At 41.8% G+C, this 27,256-nt stretch overlaps 1 protein-coding gene across 1 annotated transcript in view; it reads right to left on the reverse strand.

The window, feature by feature from the left end:
• LOC126335574 (uncharacterized) overlaps positions 1–27,256 on the reverse strand; it is a 47,939-nt gene that overhangs the window by 2,540 nt on the left and 18,143 nt on the right. Inside the window, exons 2-3 of the mRNA XM_049999004.1 lie at positions 24,695–24,834; positions 12,032–12,131 (exon numbers count right to left, since the gene is read on the reverse strand). Coding sequence (XP_049854961.1) covers positions 12,032–12,131; positions 24,695–24,834 — 240 coding nt within the window. The remainder of the gene's footprint in view (positions 1–12,031; positions 12,132–24,694; positions 24,835–27,256) is intronic.

A 27,256-nucleotide genomic window follows, 5' to 3' on the forward strand; every position in this document is an offset into this window, starting at 1 on the left:
CTATGTAGAGGCTTTACTAAGGAAGATACCATGGTTATTGTGGGTGGGCCAGGCAACAGTATTGACAGAGATCCAGGGTGCAGCATAGAGTGTGACCTGGCAAATATTTCATCAGCATCGAGTCATACCAGTGTTGGGTTTGTGTCGGTTCTGGAGCGCCACGACCGGCCTCATTTGAGCTCTTCTGTCAGGAGAGTTAATTTGGAGTTGGAACGGCTACTTGGATCTAGTGCAGGGTCACACATTGGTGTGGTTCCTGTTGAGTCACTCTGTAGGTGGGACTATACTAGACATGTCCTACACCTCAACAAGAAGGGGAAGGGTAAACTGGCTGGGCTGATAGCAGGAAATTTAAAGGGGGGAGGAACTACATCTGATGGTGGAAACTCTTTTTTAGTGTAAGATCAGTGTCCAGTGGGAAACTCAGCCAGGCAAGTACTAAAGATGTTAAAAAAGTTCAAGATACTCACAAAAGTAAAGTGAAAAATAATGTTATTGTATTTTATCAAAATATTGGGGGATTAAAGAATAAAATTGATGAGCTTCTGCTTTGTTTAGAAGATATAGAAACTGAGAATGTAATAGATGTACTATGCATGTCTGAGCATCACATTGTCACTGATATGCAAAAGGTTAGCATCAATGGGTACAAATTAGCTGCACATGTAAGTAGAGATAATATGATGAGAGGAGGAGTTGCCATATATGTCAAAACCTTCCATAGTGTACAAAATTTAGATACTAAAAAATTTTGTGTAGAGCAACATATGGAAGGATGTACCACTGAACTAAAACTAGATGGTGGCACTTTCATAATTGTAACAGTGTATAGGTCCCCCTCAGGGAATTTCCAGCTATTTCTAGAAAACTTGGATGCTTTGTTGTGCTATCTGTCAGACAGGGGGAAGCAAATTATCATTTGTGGGGAGTTCAATGTTGATTCCCTGGAAGAGTGTAATAGGAAGAATGACCTTGTAGTATTACTCAGTTCTTTCGATTTGAGCTCTGTCATTGATTTTCCTACTCGGATAACAAAGAACAGCAGGACACTGATAGATAATTTTTTATAGTCCAAGATAAATTTAAGGACATAAATGCTTATCCTGTTGAGAATGGTCTTTCAGATCATGGTGCACAGCTTGTTACAGTACATGACATAGCTCCATGCAGTATATCAAATCAGAGTTTCAAAGCAGTGCGTTCAATTAACAATATACGTAAATACTGCAAACTTTAGGGAAAGCCTAAAGCAGCTAGACTGGGATGAAGTGTACATGGAACCTGATGCAAACTTGAAATATAAGTTATTTCATGATACATTTTTAAGGGTATTTGAAAATTGTTTTCCCAAGAAAATAGTTAAACATAATTCCAAGAAAACATATAAAAAACCTTGGCTAACTAAAGGAATAAGAATATCTTGCAACCGTAAAAGAGAACTGTATCTAACAGCCAGAGGGGGTACTGACCCCGAAATTGTTCAATATTATAAAAACTATTGTGCAGTACTAAGAAAGTCCAGAAGCATGTGTATCATGTCTGAGATCAGTAACTCTGATAATAAAATTAAAGCAATTTGGAATATTATTGAAAGGGAAACAGGGCAACCAAGAGCACAGGAAGACTTTAGTGCCATAAAACTGAATGACAAGTGTACTAACAAACAATCAGAAATTGAAAATATTGTCAATAATCATTTTTTAAATGTTGTGGAGAAAATAGGATCTAGATCTTCACTAGAAGAGGCAAGGCTTGTAATAGAAGAGTCCATACCTGTGCAGTTTGAAACAATTGTATTTCCACCAACCACCCCGTCTGAAATCAGTAAAATAATAAACTCACTGAAGAGTAGGGGCTCTTACAGAATTGATGGCATTTCCAGCAAGATACTTAAAGCTTGTTCCCCACAGATAAGTAGGATTCTCAGCCACATGTGTAATAGCTCTTTGGAGCAGGGTGTTTTCCCCGATAGACTGAAATATGCCATTGTAAAACCATTGCATAAAAAGGGGGATATGTCGGATGTCAACAACTATCGCCCAATCTCTCTTCTGACAGCTCTATCAAAAGTTTTTGAGAAAGTAATGAATTCAAGAGTAGCCTCGCATATTTGTAAAAATAAAGTACTAACAAAATGTCAGTTTGGTTTTCAGAAAGGCTTTTCAACAGAAAATGTTATATACACTTTCACTGATCAAATATTAAATGCTTTGAATAACCGGACATCACCCATTGGTATTTTTTGTGATCTCTCAAGGGCCTTTGATTGTGTAAATCATGGAATTCTTTTAGATAAGCTAAATCATTATGCTCGTGGAGGTATGTGCCGTCTATGCAACTAAATGAAGGCAGTTTGTTTGTTGCCATACGCATTTCGCTTTATTTATTTGGAAAGCATCATCAGTGGCCTGAAATACATGTTTCTTTTTATATATACAATAAGCGTATTATCTGCTAGATATAATCTGTTGATATACTACATTTTGTCGGGTCTTTTTAAGGTTAGAAGCAACTTTTGTAGCACAAGTTCCATAAAATGATGTATCTTTCGTTTTACTTACGATTTCCAGCGCTGCTAACACATATTTGTGTTTCTGGTGATGTATTTGCTGGTCTTCATGCTCCAGTTAGCCGAATCAGGTGTTGTTTAGCCATTTGTCACATCACATTTCACTTTCACTGCCATTTGGCGATCAACATATGTGTGTTTGCAGTGTGTAGTGTTGCCAACTGTTGTTGTGTCTATGTCTTTTGTTTCTGTTGTGTTTTGTGGTTTTCATTTGTTGTGTGTCTGTGTGTGTGTGCAATCCTCACTTCTTTTTCTTTTTTTTTTTTTTTGGTATGAGTTTTTGTGTGTGTGTGTAATTTGCTGAGTGCATTACTTTTCCTTTAATCTGTGGGTTCATGTGTTTGTCTGTGAGTATATGTGTGTGTATGGGGGGGGGGGGGGGGGGGGGTAGGAGGGAGAGAGAGAGAGAAGAGGGGAAAGATAATCATTAATTATTTATCCTGGTTGCACTTCAGTTTGTTATTGTTTTGGTGGCTAGCATGATCAGCGAGTTATTGTTTATATGGAAACAGTTAAAAATGATGATAAATCATTATGGTTTGAGTGGGGCGGTGTGTAGATGGTTTAATTCATACTTAACTGGAAGAATGCAGAAAGTTGAAATAAGTTATTCATGTAATGTTAAAACAACAGCTGATTCCTCAAACTGGGTGGCTATCAAGTACGGGGTCCCACAGGGTTTGGTCTTGTGTCCTTTGATGTTCTTGATATACATTAATGACTTACCATTCCACATTGATGAAGATGCAAAGTTAGTTCTTTTTGCTGATGATACAAGTATAGTAATAACATCCAAAAACCAAGAACTAAGTGATGTAATTGTAAATGATGTTTTTCACAAAATTAGTAAGTGGTTCTCTGTAAATAGACTCTCTTTAAATTTTGATAAAACACAGTATATACAGTTCCGTACAGTAAATGGCACAACTCCAGTAATAAATATAGACTTTGAACAGAAGTCTGTAGCTAAGGTAGAATTTTCAAAATTTTTAGGTGTGTCCATTGAAGAGAGGTTAAACTGGAAGCAACACATGACGGTCTGCTGAAACGTCTGAGTTCAGCTACGTATGCTATTAGGGTTACTGCAAATTTTGGTGACAAGAATCTCAGTAAATTAGCTTACTGTACCTACTTTCATTCAACCCAAATGCGCTTTTTTAGGTATGTGGATGATACCTTTGTCATCTGGCCCCATGGTAGAGGGAAGTTAGATGAGTTCCTGCTACATCTGAACTCTTGCCATCCGAACATTAAGTTCACAATGGAAATGGAGAAGGATGGAATACTTCCATTCCTGGATGTTCTGGTGAAGAGAAAGGGAGATGGCACATCTGGACACAGTGTGTACCACAAACCTACGCACACTGACTTATACCTTCAAGCCAGCAGTTGCCACCATCCGGCACAGAAGAATGGAGTGCTCAAAACACTGGTCCACAGAGCACAAACTCTGTCAGATCCTGATAGTCTGGCCACAGAAATATAACACTTACAATCAGTGCTCAGCAGGAATGGGTACTCCTCTAGAGATATCCAGAAGGCACTTCAACCTTCCAACCAGCCAAAGGATCCAGAAGAAGAACCAGAAGAGGCAAAGAAGATGGCATACTTGCCATATGCCGGACCTATCTCTACCAAGATCAGCAGGATTCTCCAGAAATATGACATCAAGAGCATATTTTGCCCACCCACCAAAATTGGGGCTATGCTGGGGAATGTAAAAGATGACCTGGGGCTACGCAAGCCAGGTATTTACAACATACCATGCCAGTGTGGGATGTCATACATTGGCCAGACCACCAGAACTGTGGACATCAGGTGTAAAGAACACCAGAGATATACCAGACTCAGGCAGGCAACTAAATCAGCCATAGCAGAGCGTTGTCTGGAACTTGGTCATTCAATGGATTACAGTGACACCAAGATTGTGACACAGACCTCGAGATTTTGGGACAGTGTCATTAAAGAAGCAATTGAGATTAAGGTCACAGACAATCTAACCAACCGTGACTCGGGATACCAAATCAGCACTGCCTGGAATACTGCGCTTGAGCTTGTGAAAACTCAACACAGGGCACTCCGGGTTTCTGCAAGAAATATAAGTGGAGACCGAGGGAACAGCCGTGAGACAAGGTGTTGGACATTAGAGACCAGATCTGACACACCCCAGATCATGAACTCGACTTCAGAAGACGGCCAGGCCGGGAGCGGACGGCGGAGGGAACACCGGCGACCAGAGAGGGACCATGTAGCCGCGTCTGGCGGGCGCGGACCTCAGATGGAACACACGACGCGGCGCGGACCGATTAGGGAGCGCCCAGTACGCAACAGAAGTGGAAATCGTAGTAACAGTCATGAGATAGAGTACCCAACATCTCAGATCGGGTCTGACACACCTCAAATGACAACCACAACCGTTGAGGACGGCCAAAACCGGCGCCGACGGCAGTCGGAACATCCGCGACTGGAGGGGTCCGTTGAAGCCGAGTCTGGCGGGCGCGGACCACAGATGGCACACTCGACGCGGCGCGGACCGATTAGGAAACGCCCAGCTCCTCCCAGGCATAAATACTGGACTCGATCGACCCAAGGACCAGTCTCAGGTAGCACCTGAAGAAGACAGCGAGGGACGCTGTTGAAATATCGTGCGAGAACGACGCGAACATCCGGCTGGATTCCCGAATATCCAAGATGTCAACAGATCGCCGGGAAAGCATGAAGAATTACATGAAATTTGTTGTTAATAATCCTACCCAGTTCAAAAGTAATAACAGTGTGCATAGCTATAACACCAGGAGGAAGGATGATCTTCACTATGCAGGGTTAATTCTGACTTTGGTAGACAAAGGGGTACATTATGCTGCCACAAAAGTCTTTGGTCACCTACCAAACAGCATCAAAAGTCTGACAGATAGTCAAACAACATTTAAAAATAAATTAAAAGAATTTCTAGATGACAACTCCTTCTACTCACTGGCTGAATTTTTAGATATGAATTAAGGAAGGGGAAGGAAAAAAAACCTAGCTTAAACATTAGTGTCAAGCAATATTTTGTGTAATGTAATATCTTGTAGAGACATCTTTTATTAACCTGACACGTTCCACATCATTACGAAGTGTCATATTCATGATCTATGGAACAAGTATTAATCTAATCTAATCAGCATTCTGCGGTAGCACGGCAGGTCGAAGTCTATTATTTTGTACTTTCCTGCTTCTCCAAGTCCCCAAGTTTCACTTCTGTACAGCAGCACACAGCAAACAGTGGTCTTTATGGGGACTTTCCTGAGATTTTTGTCTACGCAGCTGGATGTCAAAAGGCTTCTTCTTTTGTTGAAAGCAGCCTTTACCTGGTAGCTTTGACTTGCAAGAGGCTTCTTTGGTTTTCCATCTAATGTAATTTTACTCCCTAAGTAGGCGAAGGATGGCTTCCAGTCGCTCATTGTTAAGTGAGTACTGAGCATCGGCTTTCTTCTACTCGTTTTCATATTCTAGCAGGAGATGAGGCTGTTTTCTATGTGGGGCTGCACTGCTTCTAGTTTTCCACGTCTTCACTTAACAATGCAATATTATCAGCAAATCTCAACATGTCTGTTTTCTTACTATGGACATTAGTTACTTCTGTAGCTCCTAGTTTCCCTCTGAGTTAATCTATTGCCTTCTGAATGTGTCCATTGAATACGACAGTAGGGTGTGGGCAACCCTGTCGTACACCCTTCGTTTTGATATTCTCCACATCCTATTGCAGCCACATCTTCTCTATACAGACACTGCGCTGTTCTTCTGTCCTTATGCTTTATGTCACTCTCTCTCAGCATCTCAGAAGCTCTCGCCATGCTTTTACTAAGTCAACGAAGGCAATATACATGTTGTGGGCCTTCTCTCTTATCTCAGTACTTACTGGTAACCCGAGTACCGCGTCTCGTGTGTCCGCACCTCTTCCCAAATGAGAATCGTCGTCCAGGACCACTGCATCTATCTCGCCTTCGATCCACCTTAGAATGATAGAGGTCAAAACCCTGGAGAAGATGTTACCATACTGAGGGTGCCACTGGGTTTACATCTGTTTGCATGTGATACATTTTTTTAAAGTCTGTTGTCAGCCCCATGGTTTCGTATATAACTTGAATGAGATGGAGCAGTTCGTCATGTAGCTGTTGACTTCAGCAGCCTTGATGAGTTCAGCTGGTATATCATCAACTCCAGTGGCTTTCGCAGGGTTTTGATGCCTGACTGCCAGGTTGAACTCATAGCACAAAATATAGTCACCCTTGTCTTTGCGATCGACTTTCCCAGTGTTCTGCAGTTTCAGAATTTCATTATTTCCCACATACAGTTTTTCTGCTGTCTTTCTGTTCATATAATACCACTCCATTTTCCTTTTGAACTGCATTGCATTTTATTTATCTATTTCTAAAGAACTATTTAAGTTATTAATATGCACATTAACTTTCTGTACCTTGGCCCTCAAAAAATTGTTGTTTAGCCTTTCTTGACTCTTGGTTGATTACATTTCTCAACGTTCTATATTGCCTTTGTCCTTCCTCATTGTTGTTTCAGCTTACACCTTAAATTTATTATTGTCATTATTCTTAATGTAACCCATTCTTGTTTATACTTAACCTTTTGTCTGCTGACTACTTCATTTACTACTTGTTGGATATTGCTTTTCAAAGGCTCCCAGTTTTCTAAAACATTTCTGTTGTTGTCCATAACTCTATGCACGTTTACTTACAGAACTGTAATTTATAATTTTGATAAAGTAATAAGCTGTGCAAAAGCAATGTAAAATTACTAAAGATGTGTCTTCTGAGAACCCCTTCAATACTTATAATTTGGAATGTGTTCCACACTTTGATCTTATAGTCATATAAGAAGCACATTGACATAGCATGAGAGACAAGAACATTTTTCATATAATCTGTGTACTAATGAACAACAGAGTGGAACAAATTTTATGAAAACAGATACAGGAAATAATATTGGGTAGACATACATTTAGAAATATTTTAAATTTATACCTTATCAGCCGGAATTGCTATAACTTACGAAAATACATGATATCCATAGCAGCCATCAGCCTTTGTTGGTGAAGCTCCAGGAGACTAGCATGTCGCATATTTAGTTTTTTGTTTGTCTCCGCACCTTAATTCTTAAATTCTTTGCATGTTTTTGTGTACTTGTAAAATTAAATTCTTAAATTCATTGTGTCCTGTATTTCAGAGGTATAGTATCGCATTTTAAAACGGCTAACGTGTACATTAGCGCAGTCTGTAGCGCAATAGACATTTCTTTGTTTGCTCTGGACGGCCTATGATCTCTGATCACACCTCACTCAGCTGGCAGTCCCCATTGATGAAGCACGAGGAGACTTGCGAGTCACACGTTTAGCTCTTTCTCTTTGTTTTTTAACTTTGTAGTAATAGGATGTATGGTGTGTGTGTGTGTGTGTGTGTGTGTGTGTGTGTGTGTGTGTGTGTGTGCGGACGCAGGAGAATGTGGCCACAGTTCGCAATTTGTGGCCATGGTCAGCCGTCTGCTGCCTCGGAGTGTGGCGGCAACGGAGAAACTGGTGCAACTGTGTTGCTCGTTTCGCCCACGGGCTGTGCTGTCGAGGCATCTTCCAGCATACCCGACTTGGGGGATCGCGCTCACTGCAGAATTTGTGGTGGGTTGTTTGCAGTCGCGTGGCCCGAGGTGGAGAATCAATGTGAAGGTTGATTGTCTGGCACCGCCCACTCACTTTGTGAGTAGACAGGTGGCCGCTCCTTTAGCAGGGTCCTTGCAGGCACACAGGGAGGGAGGGAGGGGGGTTACTACTTGTCTGGAGCTCCAGTGTTAGGCTCTTTACAGAACCCCTTAGGAAAATAGTGTCCAGTGGCGGAAAGAGTTCAATGTGCACTCGGTGTGTGTCTGCTGGGCGGGCCTCATCTGAGATGTGGAGGAGTACCTGCCTGCTGCTATCGAGAGTGCAGAATGCGAAATAAGCAGACAAGCTTCAACTGTCAAAACTTTAGCAGTAAATTGTCGAAGTATTCGTTCCAAAGTTTCTGTACTTACTGCCCTCCAGGGAGGTTGTCGCACTTAAATTACTCTCGGATCCGGGAGCTGGCTGAAACCCGAATAGAAAGCTACAAAATATTTAGCAACATAGTCTGGGTAACAGTATGGTCAGCACTACAGACAGATGGTAAAAGATGTTGCCTTAGTTCTTTCACAGCCCAAAATAGGGAGCATCTGTCCTTCATGCAATATCCATAAGGCTTTGAATTTTTTACTTAGATACACAAGAAGAGACAACAATGCAGCTTATGGATTGCGTTTTTGGGCTCTGTTTCACTGTAGCCGCCCCAAAGGTCCGATTTGAGTCACGCCGCGTCGCCTAAATATATGGGGAAATCATAGTCATTTGTACAGAACTGGGTAACACGCTATACACTGCTTAGAAACGTGGATGACTTTGAAGAACATGGCTCAGTCGGTAAAGTGACTCCAAAAGGGGAAAGAATTATTATTAACCTTTTTTCGGGAAACTTATTCTTACCACCGTGTCAAACGCAAGCAGAATTCACTTTGAAACAGGTCTCAACGCAAATTCGACACATTTGGAGTTCCACGTGAATATGCGGAAAACTTGGTTTCGAGCTTGGCTCGGAAATGCAAGCAGTTGTCGGCTCTGCGGATGACTGGATGTATTATTAATTGTAATTGAATTTCTCGTTTGTTCATATATGATGCATGTATATGTTTCAGTTTGTTGTCAAATACATTTTTCTACTGATTAACCCAACCACGATCTTACTTAACAGGCTGTATATCGAAAAGACATATCAGACGCCGTAGGAAAGGGAGTGTTCATTGCTGTCTACCGAGGTCAATATTGAGTCTGACTGTGAAATTATTTGGACATGAGCAGCACGCGTAAGTGAACTCAGGTTAATTATCGGATGTTCTTATCAGCCACCTGATTCTACAGAAACCGTTGTAGAATCATTCAATGAAAGTGTAACGGACATAACCTGATCATGCATTATTAATTGGAGGCGACTTTAATATGCCGAGAATAGACTGTGACGTCTGTGGATCCACTGCAGATGGTATGGACAGAAAGCCTTGTCAAGCACAGAGCACATATTCCAAAAACGGTCTTGAACAGCTGGTTAGACAACCCACACGAAATGGAAATATTTTAGATCTTGTAACCAGAAGCAGACTTGACCTTATCAGCATTGTCAGAATAGGGACACGGTTTAATGATCATTATGTCATCACAGAGTAGATGGTTACTAAACTTAATAAATCTGTCAAGAAGACGGATTACATATACCGAGATTTCCGTAAAGCATTTGACACGGTGCCACACTGCCGACTGTTAACAAAGGTACAAGCATACGGGATATTCAAGCATTCAGAATGTGTTTCCAGGTATGTACGTCACTCGAAGACTTGCTGAGTAATAGAACCCAGTACGTTCTCGTCGACGGCGGGTGTTCGTCGGATACGATGGTATCACTAGGAGTGCCGCAGGACCACTCTTTCCCTCTGACACATGGAGACGAAGTAAAAACTTTGAGGTTCGCCGATGACATTGTAATTCTGTCAGAGACGGCAAAGGACTTGGAAGAGAAGTTGAACGGAATGGACAGTGTCTTGAAAGGAGGATATAAGATGAACATCAACAAAAGCAAAACGAGGGTAATGGAATGTAGTCGAATTAAATCGGGTGATGCTGAGGGAATTAGATTAGGAAGTGAGACACTTAATGTAGTAAAGGAGTTTTGCTATTTGGGAAGCAAAATAACTGATGATGGTCGAAGTAGAGAGGATATAAAATGTAGACTAGCAATGGCAAGGAAAGCGTTTCTGAAGAAGAGAAATTTGTTAACATCGAATATAGATTTATGTATCAGGAAGTCGTTTCTGAAAGTATTTGTTTGGAGTGTAGCCATGTATGGAAGTGAAACATGGACAATAACTAGTTTGGACAAGAAGAGAATAGAAGCTTTCGAAATGTGGTGCTACAGAAGAATACTGAAGATAAGTTGGATAGATCACGTGACTAATGAGGAGGTATTGAATAGGATTGGGGAGAAGAGAAGTTTGTGGCACAACTTGACTAGAAGAAGGGATCGGTTGGTAGGACATGTTTTGAGGCATCATGGGATCACAAATTTAGCGTTGGAGGGCAGCGTGGAGGGTAAAAATCGTAGAGGGAGACCGAGAGATAAGTACACTAAGCAGATTCAGAAGGATGTAGGTTGCAGTAGGTACTGGGAGATGAAGCAGCTTGCACAGGATAGAGTAGCATGGAGAGCTGCATCAAACCAGTCTCAGGACTGAAGACAACAACAACAACAACAACACACAGTGAGCGGCTGTTTGCTGATGACGCTATGGTGTGCGGTAAGGTGTTATGGTCGAGTGGCTGTACGAGGATGCGAGATGGCTTAGACAAAATTTGTAGTTGGTGTGATGAATGGCAGGCTTCTCTAAATGTAGAACAATGTAAGTTAATTTAGATGAGTATGAAAACCGATAGAGTGATGCTCGAATACAGCATTAGTGGCGTACTATTTGACACAGTCACGACGATCAAGGATCTGAGTGTAGTGTTGCGAAGTGATGTGAAACGGAACGAGAAGGGAAGGACGATAGTAGGGAAAGCGAATGCTTGACTTCGGTTTATTGGGAGAACTTTAGGAAGGAAGTGTAGCTCATCTACGAAGGAGACCGCGTATAGAACAGTAGTGCGATCCATTCCTGAAAACTGCTCGAGTGTTTGGCATCCCCACCAGATCGGATTAAACTAAGACATCGAAACAATTAAGGTTCCCGGTAGGTCCAATCAGCATGCAAGTATTACGGAGATGCTTTGTGAATTCTGATGTGAAACCATGGAGAGGCTACTGAGAAAATTTAGAGAACCATCTTTTGAAGCTTACTGCAGAACGATTCTGCTGCCGACAAAATACATTTCGTCTTAAGGAGCACGAAAATAAGATAAGAGAAATTAGAGCTCGTCAGAGGCATTTTTGCCTCGCTTCATCGGCGAGAGGAACAGGAAAGGAAATGAGTACTGGAGTTACAGTGTACACTCCGCCATACATCAAACAGTGGCTTGCGGAGAATGTATGTAGATGTAGAATAATGAAGTTCTTTTTTATTTACAAGTATGGAAAAATACATTTATATGTTTGCGTTGTTCTCATAAAAGAAAATGACAGTGAACATTGTTAATTTTCTGTTTAAAACAAATGTATTGATACAGAGGTAGCATTCTTTTTTCCACATTTAATTTATCCATGAAACTGTCACTGTTTTGTTCGTAAAACAATATGTGGCGCCTGTTTCTTGGCATATCACTTAATGTAAGGCTCTGATGCACAGTCACATTCAAAGCTGTTGTGCAGCATAGCATATTAGTTCCAAAAGAATCGTTGCTGACCTAAACAATCGACTTACCATTCATTCCCTCTAACAATACCCTTGTGGCGTCCCCTTCAGGGAATTTTATGTAGAAGAACCTGTTGTCAGCTTCCTTCAATTCCTCAGGAGAACGGGGCTGTAAATTGAAATCTACATACAAAACCAATCTCCTTGACGACAAAATTAAGTACACAGCATATGAACTACAAATAACCTGCAAAATTATATAGTAATATTATGCATTTCAGTAACTTGCCATTTATATTCAAAATTCCACAATATTATTTTCCCTACCTACAAGCATAAAAGCATAATCGTAAGTACATGAGATTAAATGTGCCTGGCTTCCTGCAATATCAGTCATTCCCTCTCGCTGTGCGTTGTTGTTCCTTTCACTTTATGATTACTGTGTCGTTCACTTCTGACTTTCGGATACTTTTCTTTTTCTTTATTGTAAATTCATTTCCCTGCCCCATATGAGCAGGGGAGGGCTGGCAACAGCACAGTCCACCGCTCTTCAGCCAATTGGCTTTACAAAAATAGAGATGGGGGATTACATAAAGAGGGTGGATGAAAAGGGGGGCATAAAAAACACAGTAAATGGAGATCATAGGAGTTAAAATATACACTAAGGTGAGGACATGCACTGGGGGACAGCTAAAAAGTTGACATAAAGTTGAAAGAACACAGCTGGCAAATCAAAGTGCATTTAAAAAAAACACTGAGGCAAACACAAGTTAAAAGTCGGCCACAGGATAAAAATCACACAGAGCACAAAAAACCACTGGAAACGACGGAGCACACGTGAAGAAGAAAAAACCGCTGGTAGGGACCTGCTGAGGGACTGGAGGCTGGAGAGGATGGAAAAAGAGGGGAGGAAGGTGCGATGGGGAGGGAGGTGACCGGGGAGGGGGGCAGGAAGAGGAAAAAATGGGGGCAGGAGACACACGAAGGGGCGGGAGAAGGGCAGGGCAGGAGAAGAGGGAACACAAGGCAGGAGGGAGTGCAGAGACACAGAAGGGGGGCATGGGAGAGGGAGGGGGTGTAGGAGGGTGAAAGCCTCTCAGAAGAAGGGAGGGGAGGAGGCAGGAGGAAGGTGAAGTTAGAATTAGTAGGAGGGATAGACGTCAGTGCGAAGTTCCATCATCTGGAAAGGGTACGAGCTGGAAGTTGTGTTGGGAAAGGAGGTGGAGGGTGTGGAGATGGAGAGAGGGCAGAACACAATGGTAAAGGCGCGGCAACTGCCATGGGGTGGAGAGGAAGGGGGATCGAGTCGGTGGGCAATATACAGGGTGCGGACGTGTTCAAGGAAAATGAGAAGGTGGGGGTAGGGGATGAGGTCATAGAGGGTGCGCGTAGAGGACGGAAGGCGGATACTGTGGTGTCACCGCCAGACACCACACTTGCTAGGTAGTAGCCTTTAAATCGGCCGCCGTCTGCTAGTATACGTCGGACCCACGTGTCGCCACTATCAGTGATTGCAGACCGAGCGCCGCCACACGGCAGGTCTAGAGAGACTTCCTACCACTCGCCCCAGTTGTACAGCCGACTTTGCTAGCGATGGTTCACTGACTTCTACGCTCTCATTTGCCGAGACGATAGTTAGCATAGCCTTCAGCTACGTTATTTGCTACGACCTAGCAAGGCGCCAGTATCCGTATTGTGAATCATGTACCATAAAGAGCGACGTTCGTCATTAATGGATTAAAGTTAAGTATTCCACCAGCCACGTCCGTTTTTCTCAATTCTAATTCCCTTGTCATGTTCCAGACCTCACGTCAGCGTGCGTGAGCTAAACCGAGTGCATTTCGGCCTCCTTTAGTTATACAGGTTGGCTCTCCTGCCAGCCACAACAGATACAAAAGGCGAGGCAGAGTGCATGGCACTCGAGGATTTGGAGGGCGTTATAGAACCTGGGAGGCGCGCAAATCCAAGCAAAACTGGCATAACAAAGGATGGGACAGACCAAGGATTTGTAGGTGTGAAGGATGGTGGAAGGATGCAGTCCCCATGTCCGGCAGGACAGGAGTTTCAGGAGGCGGAGTCTTTTGTTTTGGATTGTGAGGAGATGGGGAGTCCAGGTGAGGTGGCGGTCGTGTGTGAGGCCAAGGTATTTGAGGGTTGGAGCGAGCTGGATAGGACGGCCATAAATGGTGAGGTAGAAATCATGTTTTGGACAGACGCAATCATAGATATACAGCTCTTTTTTGTATGCCCAATTAACGAGTATGGAATATCACAGCTATCTTTTCAGCGCTTTCAAGAACTAATACATGGAAAGGAACACTGCTCTACAAGTTACCAGAAGAGTTATTACAGGCGATGTTTTCAAATCATTCGTAATACAAGGATGTCATAATTTATCAAATCTGTTGTAATTGCTTTCCTCAGCTCAAACACTGGATTGTAACGATCTTCTAAGGGCAGTTAAAAAGTGAACTATATTTTAGATACCAAGAGGCGAAGTGTAGGAAGCTTCTGCAGCATTTTGAGAATATATGAACTCTTTGAATAAATTTAATGAGTTAGGAGAACTGTCTTGTAATGATTAACTACAGCCAGTTTTAATAAAAATTATTTTAAGTTATCTAAGTGTAGTGTTAATTCCAAATGTAAGCTATTGCAGTTAGATACTCTAAGTGTTTCCTTTTTTTATTAGTCTTTTCAGAAGCATGAGGAAATAACACCAGAGACCGTAATCTGATGACAGCAGAAAAGTCAGACTGTTTAAGTCAAGCTGTCCCGTCCTGTTAGATGCTTGCATTCACTACACACCTAAACCACAGAAGACCAACAAATACCACATGTGCTCAGATTGCTGTCAAACGTATCCTCCTCAAATACAGTAAAATATAACTACTTCACTTTCGTAGCAGTTTTTGTCCTGATATGTAAACCCTCTGCATCTAAACCATAACGATGTTATTATCATAAATCATTACTGTTGCACCTGAAATCTGGTCACTCTGTTTTGTTATTCTTGAATGGGACGTTTCATTAGGATGCCAGATAGTTACTACAGTGAAGCATGAAATTCTAATCTCCTCTTACTACGTATGATGAGAAATAAAATTGTTGTTTCTGTCATGGTTCACATTTATTTATAATGGAATATTCTGCGCCATGCTGCATTCATTGTTTGTCTCGAACTCAGTTCTGAATTCAAAATTTCGTAAGATGTGCAAATTGAATTGTTTAACTAAACCATTTTCATACACCTGTGGCTACCAGTATAAAATTTTATTTCTCACGCTGAACATGTTTTGTACTGAAGCCCATTTTCAACAGTCGTCGAGTTGAGATAAAATGAGCGTGTATTACAAAGACAAGTGAATTTAAAAGTCTCATAGTAAGGAGAGGACATGGAAAAGGTGCCAGCAGTGAATATAATAAGACAAAGCATGAACAATATGAAACGGAATAAGATGTTGGTAAGTCGGGCGAATAACTCCCGTTTTTGTCACTGGATGGCAGCACCTAACGATAAAATGAAGCAACGAATTAAATTTCTTGGATCAACTGGATCGACAACATACAGGAAATTCCTGTTACAGACTTCTAGAACTTATAGACAAGAGGGTGCACATAATATTTTGAATAGAAATTCATGTCCGGGAAAGTACCGTTTCCGTGCTACAGCCATTTGAAAACATGTTTGCTAGGTAGGTATACAACATGGTGGGAAATGGTCACATCGGATCGTCTGATCTAGCTCTTAATTCTTCATTTCTTCTTATTCACCATTCCATTTTATTTTCGTCGTATACAGGTCAAAAATTTTCCCTAGTACCTTTCTTCCCCCCCCCCCCCCCCATGAGCCGTGGCCCTTGCCATAGGTGGGTTGGCTTGCAACGATACAGATAGCCATACCGTAGGTGCAACCACAACGGAGGGGTATCTGTTGAGAGGCCAGACAAACGTGTGGTTCCTGAAGAGGGGCAGCAGCCTTTTCAGTAGTTGCAGGGGCAACAGTCTGGATGATTGACTGATCTGGCCTTGTAACATTAACCAAAACGGCCTTGCTGTGCTGGTACTGCGAACGGCTGAAAGCAAGGGGAAACTACAGCCGTAATTTTTACGGAGGACATGCAGCTTTACTGTATGATTAAATGATGATGGCATCCTCTTGGGTAAAATATTCCGGAGGTAAAATAGTCCCCCATTCGGATCTCCGGGCGGGGACTACTGAAGAGGACGTCGTTATCAGGAGAAAGAAAACTGGCGTTCTGCGTATCGGAGCGTGGAATGTCAGATCCCTTAATCGGGCAGGTAGGTTAGAAAATTTAAAAAGGGAAATGGATAGGTTAAAGTTAGATATAGTGGGAATTAGTGAAGTTCGGAGGCAGGAGGAACAAGACTTTTGGTTAGGTGAATACAGAGTTATAAATACAAAATCAAGTAGGAGTAATGCAGGAGTAGGTTTAATAATGAATAAAAAAATAGGAGTAGGGTAAGCTACTACAAACAGCATAGTGAACGCATTATTGTGGCCAAGATAGACACGAAGCCCACGCCTACTACCGTAGTACAAGTTTATATGCCACCTAGCTCTGCAGATGACGAAGAAATTGATGAAATGTATGATGAGATAAAAGAAATTATTCAGGTGGTGAAGGGAGACGAAAATTTAATAGTCATTGGTGAATGGAATGCCAGAGTAGGAAAAGGGAGAGAAGGAAACATAGTAGGTGAATATGGATTGGGGCTAAGAAATGAAAGAGGAAGCCATCTGCACAGAGCATAACTTAATCATAGCTAACACTTGGTTCAAGAATCATCAAAGAAAGTTGTATACATGGAGGAATCCTGAAGATACTAAAAGATATCAGATAGATTATATAATGGTAAGACAGAGATTTAGGAACCAGGTTTTAAATTGTAAGACATTTCCAGGGGCAGATGTGTACTCTGACCACAATCTATTGGTTATGAACTGTAGATTAAAATTGAAGAAACTGCAAAAAGGTGGGAATGTAAGGAGATGAGACCTGGATGAACTGAAAGAACCAGAGGTTGTACAGAGTTTCAGGGAGAGCATAAGGGAACAATTGACAGGAATTGGGGAAAGAAATACAGTAGAAGAAGAATGGGTAGCTTTGAGGGATGAAATAGTGAAGGCAGCAGAGAATCAAAGAGGTAAAAAGACGACGGCTAGTAGAAACCCTTGGGTAACTGAAGAAATATTGAATTTAATTGATGAAAGGAGAAAATATAAAAATGCAGTAAATGAAGCAGACAAGAAGGAATACAAACGTCTCAAAAACGAGATCGACAGGAAGTGCAAAATGGCTAAACGGGGATGGGTAGAGGGCAAATGTATGGATGTAGAGGCTTATCTCACTAGGGGTAAGATAGATACTGCCTACAGGAAAATTAAAGAGACCTTTGGAGAAAAGAGAACCACTTGTATGAACATCAAGAGCTCAGATGGAAACCCAGTTCTAAGCAAAGAAGGGAAAGCAGAAAGGTGGAAGGAGTATATAGAGGATCTATACAAGGGCGATGAACGTGAGGACAATATTATGGAAATGGAAGAGGATGTAGATGAAGACGAAATGGGAGATACCATACTGCGTGAAGAGCACTGAAGGGCCTGAGTTGAAACAAGGCCCCGGGAGTAGACAACATTCCATTGGAACTACTGACGGCCTTGGGAGAGCCAGCCCAGACAAAACTCTACCATCTGGTGAGCAAGATGTATGAGACAGGAGAAATACCCTCAGCCTTCAAGAAGAATATAATAATTCCAATCCCAAAGAAAGCAGGTGTTCACAGATGTGAAAATTACCGAACTATCAGTTTAATAAGTCACAGCTGCAAAATACTAACGCGAATTCTTTACAGACGAATGGAAAAGCTGATAGAAGCCGACCTCGGGGAAGATCAGTTTGGAGTCCGTAGCAATACTGGAACACGTGAGGCAATACTGACCTTACGACTTATCTTAGAAAGAAGATTAAGGAAAGGCAAAGCTACGTTTTAGCATTTTTAGACTTCGAGAAAGCTTTTGACAATGTTGACTGGAATACTCTCTTTCAAATTCTAAAGGTGGCAGGGGTAAAATACAAGGAGCGTAAGGCTATTTACAATTTGTACAGAAAGCAGATGCCAGTTATCAGAGTCGAGGGGTATGAAAGGGAAGCAGTGGTTCGGAAGGGAGCGAGACAGAGTTGTAGCCTCTCCCCGATGCTATTCAATCTTTATATTGAGTAAGCAATAAAGGAAAGAAAAGAAAATTTCGGGGTAGGTATTAAAATCCATGGAGAAGAAATAAAAACTTTGAGGTTCGCCAATGAAATTGTAATTCTGTCAGAAACAGCTAAGGACTTGGAAGAGCAGTTGAACGGAATGGACAGTGTCTTGAAAGGAGGGTATAAAATGAACATCAACAAAAGCAAAACGAGGATAATGGATTGTAGTCGAATTATGTTGGGTAATGCTGAGGGAATTAGATTAGGAAATGAGACACTTAAAGTAGTAAAGGAGTTTTGCTATTTGGGGAGCAAAATAACTGATGATAGTAGAAGTAGAGAGGATATAAATTGTAGACTGGCAATGGCAAGGAAAGCGTTTCTGAAGAAGAGAAATTTATTAACATCTAGTATAGATTTAAATGTCAGGATGTCGTTTCTGAAAGTATTTGTATGGAGTGTAGCCATGTACGGAAATGAAACATGGACGATAAATAGTTTAGACAAAAAGAGAATAAAAGCTTTTGAAATTTGGTCCTACAGAAGAATGCTGAAGATTAGGCGAATAGATCACATAACCAATGAGGAGGTATTGAATAGAATTGGGGAGAAGAGGAGCTTGTGGCACAACTTGACTAGAAGAAAGGATCGTTTGGTAGGACATGTTCTGAGACATCGAAGGATCACCAATTTAGTATTGGAGGGCAGCTTGGAGGGTAAAAATCGTAGAGGGAGACCAAGAGATGAATACAGTAAGCAGTTTCAGAAGGATGTAGGCTGCAGTAGGTACTGGCAGATGAAGAAGTGTGCACAGGATAGAGTAGCATGGAGAGCTGCATCAAACCAGTCTCAGGACTGAAGACCACAACAACAACAACTTTTCTTTCGAATATTAACAGTTTTTCTTCATATTTCTTTCTAAATATTAATGTTTCACATCCATATAACATCACAGGTATAATGGTCGATTCATATAAGCGGGTTTTGAAGTTACTGCTAAGTGATCTTTTTCTTAGAATTTTGATGAAACTAAAAAGTGTCTTATTTGCTGTTGATAAACGGGTATCTGTTTCTATATTACACATTGAATTTTTCTTTAGACTTGGTAGAGGTATCATCAATCTGTCACCAATCAGAAGAAAATTGATCTCATGTCGCACACTCATTGACGATCGCGCCGCGCGAACGATAAAGCCAGAGTGAAATATCCTCAATATTCAAAAATGGCTCTGAGCACTATGAGACTTAACTGCTGAGGTCATCAGTCCCCTAGAACTTAGAACTACTTAAACCTAATTTACCTAAAGACATCACAGACATCCATGGGCGAGGCATATTCGAATCTGCGACCGTAGCGGTCGTGCAGTTCCAGACTGTAGCGCCTAGAACCACAACATTCCTCATATTTCATAAACGGTTTCAGGTATCGAAACGAGATTTTGGCAAATGATAGCACGCAAAGAGGATAGTATTTTACCATATCGTTATTATGTCAAACTTCATTATCTACCACCTTATTCTAATTGGGGTTTGGAACATATGTGAAGACATTATACTGTTTTTGATTGAGAATGTGCTTTTCCATAAGCTACTGACTTTACCTTTCCTCAGTTTCTCACTTAATAAACTTAATAAACCACTGTTTCAGAATTCCTTCGCAGTCGCGTGTGCACGACATGTTTGTGAGGTGAGCCTGTAAACTCCCCTGTGTTTTGGCAAGAGAAGCAAATTTTGACATGGCAACCAAAGAAATGTGTAGATTTTAATGAAAATTCGCCACTCCTGCTCTCTGAAAGTTACAAATGGTTAACAAGCCAGGCGAAAATAAATCTCTGCGTTTTCGGCGGAATTCTTTTTAGATACTAACGAAAGCAGTGGTCACAATAGATATTTTTGAATGATCACCGTGCATGTGTGGGCGTGGAGGGGCCCCACTTAATATTTACAAAAAAAATTGAGTTTAGGGTTCATTTTAGAACGGCACGTTCCCCTCCAGCGTTCAGCATTTCCCACTGCGCTCTGAGCGACCCCCCGCCATCGCCTTCTCCCCCAGCTTCCCCAGCCGACTTCACATCTAGCGGCCACTGCATTTTGCGCGCACTATTGCCATTTGACCTGAAGCCTATCTCTTTGACCTGGTTCGAGCCTCATTCACGTATCTGTGAGTGGTAGAGCAACATGGTTGAGTACACGTTTGCAGAGTACATCGACATGATCCTCCTCAATGGCGAAGCTCACGGTTTTTGAAGAGCTGCTCGTTGCCTTTATCACGATGGTTCTCCACAACGTTCGACTCCATTGTGGTACATCATTTTCGCCACAATTATGCAACAGCTTCGAACAGCGTCCCTCCTTCGCCAACAGCCGTGACTGTGGTGCTCCAAGGAGACACCACTCACCCCAACTGGAAGACGCCGAACTGCATCACGCTGAAGACAACCTATCAACGAGTATACGAGCAATTTCTTTGGCTATTAATTAGTAGAAGTGTAAAATAAGTGATGTACTGGGTCACGCCTAATAAGTTACTTGTAAAACTGGTCGCGTTACCAACCTGTTTTCAAATGGCTGTGGCGCAGAAACGGTACGTTTCCGGACATGAGTTCCAACTCAAAATATTATCTATTTATTCCCCTCCACAACCCCTAGAGGTTTATAACGGGGATTTCCGAACACGTTGTATATTTATACTCTATGGCTAACACAGGTTATATTGGTCCTAGCAGCGACTACTGTGAACTCGGCCGCTATTTCCACAGTGGGCAGAACATTAAGAGCTGTGCAACGAGTTAAAATAAAGCTCGCCAATTCCTGGTTTTGATTAAGTCAGGAAACATCAATGGATCCTGCTAATTTCTATTTCTACACATTAAAAATATTATTATATCCTTACGGTGGAATTTCGTAAGCAAGTTACCACCCTCAGGGTAACGCCTCAAATTTGGCTGATTTGTGGAAGATTGAACATAAGAGTGGTTGTCTCTTTTGCTCCATCTTTTGCAAAACGTGGTCCCCACAGCAGCGCTCGATGATTTTTTTTTCTTTGGCTTTGTCAACAGCTTTGAGGGCAACATTTTTTAACATATGATTCATTTGCAAAGCTATCCAGTTATTTTAAATTGACACGGCTGACGCTGGCACACATATGGTTGTGCATCTTGAGGTAATTAAAAGCGACTTGCATGATTTGTCATCGAATGTCGAACTTCCACTCCGTATTAATCTAAGGCAACACTTGTTCGACCACGATGATGTCAGCACCCATAAGACTGCTTGACCATTGCTCGAATACTTCCTCCATGATTTATGGAAAGTGACAATGAATCCTATTTTGCTTTGTTTTAAATACTCAGTGGCACTTTATGATGTTGATAAATGCGTGGAGTGATGTCGGAAGATGTTGTTCTGTGAATGAAAAGTCAGTGAAGACAGAAGGTATATCTTCCAATCCCATTTTGTTGCACTTTGCTTGAGAAGGAGTGCTATGACCGATCAATGATACACAGTATCTTGCGCATAATTTTCCGTCGTCATTGACAAACATATTGTTATCTCCCAGCAATTTACGGATCTTACTGTTATCTGTACGGCATAACAAAAGATTTGGAAACATTCGGCAATAGCAAACGCAACAAGATTGGGCCGGGAAGTGTCAGTGCCTGCAAAGAATTTTCTCGCCACTATTTCAGATAATTCCGCCCTCCTGGGCGTTATTTTCCGTTCTCTGTCCTACTCACACACTTCGTAGTCGGCAATATTTGGGCACCTCAGTTGATGCTTGAGACATTCAGCAGTCGAATAGATGTAGGAAATTCCCTGAAAGCTATAATCGCTGTCGCCAGCTTTCAAAACAGATCCAACTCCTCCTCCTCTCCTTACTAACAGCCCTAACTGTCAGTTGGTTTCTCGCGGTATTTCCTAAAGTTGTTTATTTTGACATATCACTTTTTTGTGCCGTCTTTACTTTAGAGTAATCGATTTGCATACTGTTTTACTGCCACTACAGCTCGGGAAATTTTATTTCCGGAGCAAGTGCAAACAGCTCCAGGAGAAACAGTAGCGTATATAGCTGCGACAATATGCAGGCGTTACCACATAGACGTTTAAAAAATCACTCTCCTGCTATCTATTGTTCTCGAAATGTTCTGAATTTAGTAGCTGATTCGTAGCAAGCCACTTTGATAGTTACATACCACATCATTTCAAATTTTTATGCCCGAAACAGCTGGGCCTCGAAGAGATGAACTTTCTGACACCTCATTTGCCTTCCTCTTTCTTCTGGTCTCGAAATGCCCGGAGTTTTGTGCTTGATTTGAAGGAAGTCTTTTTGGCAGTTAAATACCACACAAATGCAACTTTTTATGTGCAAAATGGCTGGGTCTTGAAGAGATGACCTTTTAGACACTACATTTTTGTACGCTGGTAGAAACAATGTAAAGAACACAGAATGTAAACAACTCCAACATGCATAACGCTAGACAAAAATGTTCTTCGTTTCTTCCAACTCAATGGATTTGCACACAGGTTTCGGCAACTGGTCAATGTGCTCAGTATGGGGTGTGACCACCTCTGGCAGCAATACAGACCTGACAGTGAGAAGGCATGCTGTGAATGATGTCATCAGTCTCATATTGAGGCAATAACACCCATTCTTCCTACAGAGCTACTCGCAGCCTTGAAGAGTGGTTGGTGGACGCTGTCGTGACGCAAGCCGTCTCCCCAGTGCATCCCAGACATGCTCTATGGGATTCAAATCGGGAGACCAAGCAGGCCACGCCATGCGCGCAGTATCTTCCATTTCCAAGAAAACATCAACCACCTGTGTTCTACGAGGTCGAGCATTACCATCCATCAGTACGAAGTTTGGGCCCATAGAACCTCGCAACAACTGCAAATGAGATCCCAAGATCTCGTCACAATGTCTGACGGCAGTTAAACCTTGCCGATCCAACTGTACAACTCCATGAAGAGGGGTTGGAATGGTCAACATAATCCCTGCGCTCACCATTAGGGACCGTCCTCGATATCGGTCTCTTTCCACAATGTTTGGGTCCTGAAATTGTGTTCTACGTTCCCTCCGGTGCTAATCCATTGAGAATCACTCTCCACACCAAATCGGGTCTCATCTGGAAAAAGCAACATTGGCCCACGGTTCGACCGTCCAGTTGGCATGTCGATGTCTCCACCCTAGACGTTCCTTCTGTGAAGATGCGTCAGCTGTTGATATGCAGCAGGTCTCTGGCAATAAAGGCCACTTTGTCGAAGCCTTCTGCACAACGTTTGCCTCGATACAACACGTCCAGTGGATGCTGCGAGGTCAAATGCCAGTTGCCATGCAGGACTAAGGCGGTACTGTCGTACTCTTACAGCCAAATAACGCTCCTTTCTTCGCTTTCTTCGAAAGTCACAAGTGGTCGGCTCTGCCCTGATCCTCGAGATATATTTCGGTCTATATACACTGTCGCCACATCCGAAAAACGACAGAACGATTCACACTAAGCTATCGGGCCACATCAGTTTATGACTGTTCTGCTTCCTTCCTGTCTCTGGCCCTCAACTGCAGAAAGTCTAATAGGCATCTTCTCTGTGGCACATAGCACTGTCTGTGTCTGTGTACACAACTATTGTGGATGTGGGGCTATCCGATGAACACTAACTCGTTTCATAGGTGCACTGATGTCATCGTTGACATGGTTTTCCGTTGACCGGAATGCCATCTTCCGTGCAGAATAAGATCGAACGGACATGTCGTTGACATTTTTTGTGATTATGTCGTGGATTAGACACTGGACGGGGAAAGAGCGGTTTGTTGCTTTAATTTTGGACACCAGTGTAGATAGCAGCAGACGTTCGGGAAATATTTTAATTTTCCTTTAAATCAAGTTTCTCTCAATTGGCGTGATTTCTTTCACGCAGTTAAATCCTTTTCAGCAATACTAGATACCTCAGTGATCAGTTTGGTACCTCATTTGCCACTCTTCGTTTGGCTACTAAAATTCGGAAAAAACTTTCCCTTGTATCACTGTTTAAGGGTTTCTAAATCACTCCGATTACATTAAATTGTTTGCGAAACTAGACATTAGTCTGGTCAGTCTGATACTCCATTTGTCCATTTTTTTTTTTTTACTTTTTGTTTGGATATGAAAATTCAGACAAGAAACTGTCGAGTAATTTACATGAAGTCATGTTTTATTTACATTCGGACATTTGGCAGAAAATGGGTACCACACAAAAAAGTACTACAGTTAAGAAATAGATCAATTATACTTACTAATAATAACACAACTATAAAATCAATACTGGAACACAGTGCAGTTAAATTGCAGAGTTTACATTATTTTCATGGCTCTGAGCTGCAGCTCAGTTATGCACTGCTCTATTAACAGAGAATAATTCTTCAATACTGTACAAAAGTTGCTCTTTTAATTTACAGTCTTTAATGGTATATTTTAATTGGCTGTATCTATTATAAACTGGATTGGCTTAAACCAGATACAAGTGATCTTACCGTCTCATATGGATCATCTTTAAGATTTAGTCTGTATTTCTTGTCCAAGCTTATATATTTCTTGGTAGCTTCATGTCTTGGTAGAACAAGCTGGGTGTCTTCAATGTCAGCTGTTCTATAGAAATAAAATTTGAATGTAACTGAAAAGTAAAAAAAGAAAAAACGTCAGTCTCAAATTAATGAAATAATCAGGGAAATTTGTCACTCTTCAAAAATGGATGTAGTTAAGCCACTTAAAATGTTGAGACAATGTGGCATTAATGTAATGACAGGGTGACTCTTTAGCTTTATCCATTTTGCTGGATACAAGGTCGTTGTAATGTCAAGTTTTGAAAGTTATTTAAATCAACTTCAACCACTGTGTCTAATAATCCTAGTCACACACTGAAACGGAAGTCTCAGGAAAAGTTTAATTACGAATTGTAGCGTAATACGCAAAATGAGTAACAAATACTTCACTTATTCTACAAGCTATAACACTAATTGTCTTAGTCCTATATATGAGGCTTTAAGGTTCCTGCCATAGTGTCACACATCGCTGATAATTATTCTACTCCTTGTGGATGAAGCATTGTTTCAACACTAGCGTTATTTAATAATCGGATCTACATCTACATCTACATGACTACTCTGCAATTCACATTTAAGTGCTTGGCAGAGGGTTCATCGAACCACAATCATACTATCTCTCTACTATTCCACTCCCGAACAGCGAGCGGGAAAAACGAACACCTAAACCTTTCTGTTCGAGCTCTGATTTCTCTTATTTTATTTTGATGATCATTCCTACCTATGTAGGTTGGGCTCAACAAAATATTTTTGCATTCGGAAGAGAAAGTTGGTGACTGAAATTTCGTAAAAAGGTCTCGCCGCTACGAAAAACGTCTATGCTGTAATGACTTCCATCCCAACTCGTGTATCATATCTGCCACACTCTCTCCCCTATAACGCGATAATACAAAACGAGCTGCCCTTCTTTGCACCCTCTCGATGTCCTCCGTCAATCCCACCTGGTAAGGATCCCACACCGTGCAGCAATATTCTAACAGAGGACGAACGAGTGTAGTGTAAGCTGTCTCTTTAGTGGACTTGTTGCATCTTCTAAGTGTCCTGCCAATGAAACACAACCTTTGGCTCGCCTTCCCGACAATATTATCTATGTGGTCCTTCCAACTGAAGTTGTTCGTAATTTTAACACCCAGGTACTTAGTTGAATTGACAGCCTTGAGAATTGTACTATTTATCGAGTAATCGAATTCCAACGGATTTATTTTGGAACTCATGTGGATCATCTCACACTTTTCGTTATTTAGCGTCAACTGCCACCTGACACACCATACAGCAATCTTTTCTAAATCGCTTTGCAGCTGATACTGGTCTTCGGATGACCTTACTAGACGGTAAATTACAGCATCATCTGCGAACAACCTAAGAGAACTGCTCAGATTGTCACCCAGGTCATTTATATAGATCAGGAACAGTAGAGGTCCCAGGACGCTTCCCTGGGGAACACCTGATATCACTTCAGTTTTACTCGATGATTTGCCGTCTATTACTACGAACTGCGACCTTCCTGACAGGAAATCACGAATCCAGTCGCACAACTGAGACGATACCCCATAGCTCCGCAGCTTGATTAGAAGTCGCTTGTGAGGAACGGTGTCAAAAGCTTTCCGGAAATCTAGAAATACGGAATCAACTTGAGATCCCCTGTCGATAGCGGCCATTACTTCGTGCAAATAAAGAGCTAGCTGCGTTGCACAAGAGCGATGTTTTCTGAAGCCATGCTGATTACGTGTCAATAGATCGTTCCCTTCGAGGTGATTCATAATGTTTGAATACAGTATATGCTCCAAAACCCTACTGCAAACCGACGTCAATGATATAGGTCTGTAGTTAAATGGATTACTCCTACTACCCTTCTTGAACACTGGTGCGACCTGCGCAATTTTCCAATCTGTAGGTACAGATCTATCGGTGAGCGAGCGGTTGTATATGAGTGCTAAGTAGGGAGCTATAGTATCAGCGTAATCTGAAAGGAACCTAATCGGTATACAATCTGGACCTGAAGACTTGCCCGTATCAAGCGATTTGAGTTGCTTCGCAACCCCTAAGGTATCTACTTCTAAGAAACTCATGCTAGCAGATGTTCGTGTTTCAAATTCTGGAATATTCCATTCGTCTTCCCTGGTGAAGGAATTTCGGAAAACTGCGTTCAATAACTCCGCTTTAGCGGCACAGTCGTCGATAACAGTACCATCGGCACTGCGCAGCGAAGGTATTGACTGCGTCTTGCCGCTTGTGTACTTTACATACGACCAGAATTTCTTCGGATTTTCTACCAAATTTCGAGACAATGTTTCGTTGTGGAACCTATTAAAGGCATCTCGCATCGAAGTACGTGCCAAATTTCGCGCGTCTGTAAATTTTAGCCCATCTTCAGGATTTCGCGTTCTTCTGAACTTCGCATGCTTTTTCCGTTGCCTCTGCAACAGCGTTCGGACCTTTTTTGTGTACCACGGGGGATCCGTTCCATCTCTTACCAATTTATGAGGTATGAAT

The sequence above is a fragment of the Schistocerca gregaria genome, chromosome 2 (genome assembly GCF_023897955.1).
Source record: "Schistocerca gregaria isolate iqSchGreg1 chromosome 2, iqSchGreg1.2, whole genome shotgun sequence".
Lineage (NCBI taxonomy): Eukaryota > Metazoa > Arthropoda > Insecta > Orthoptera > Acrididae > Schistocerca > Schistocerca gregaria.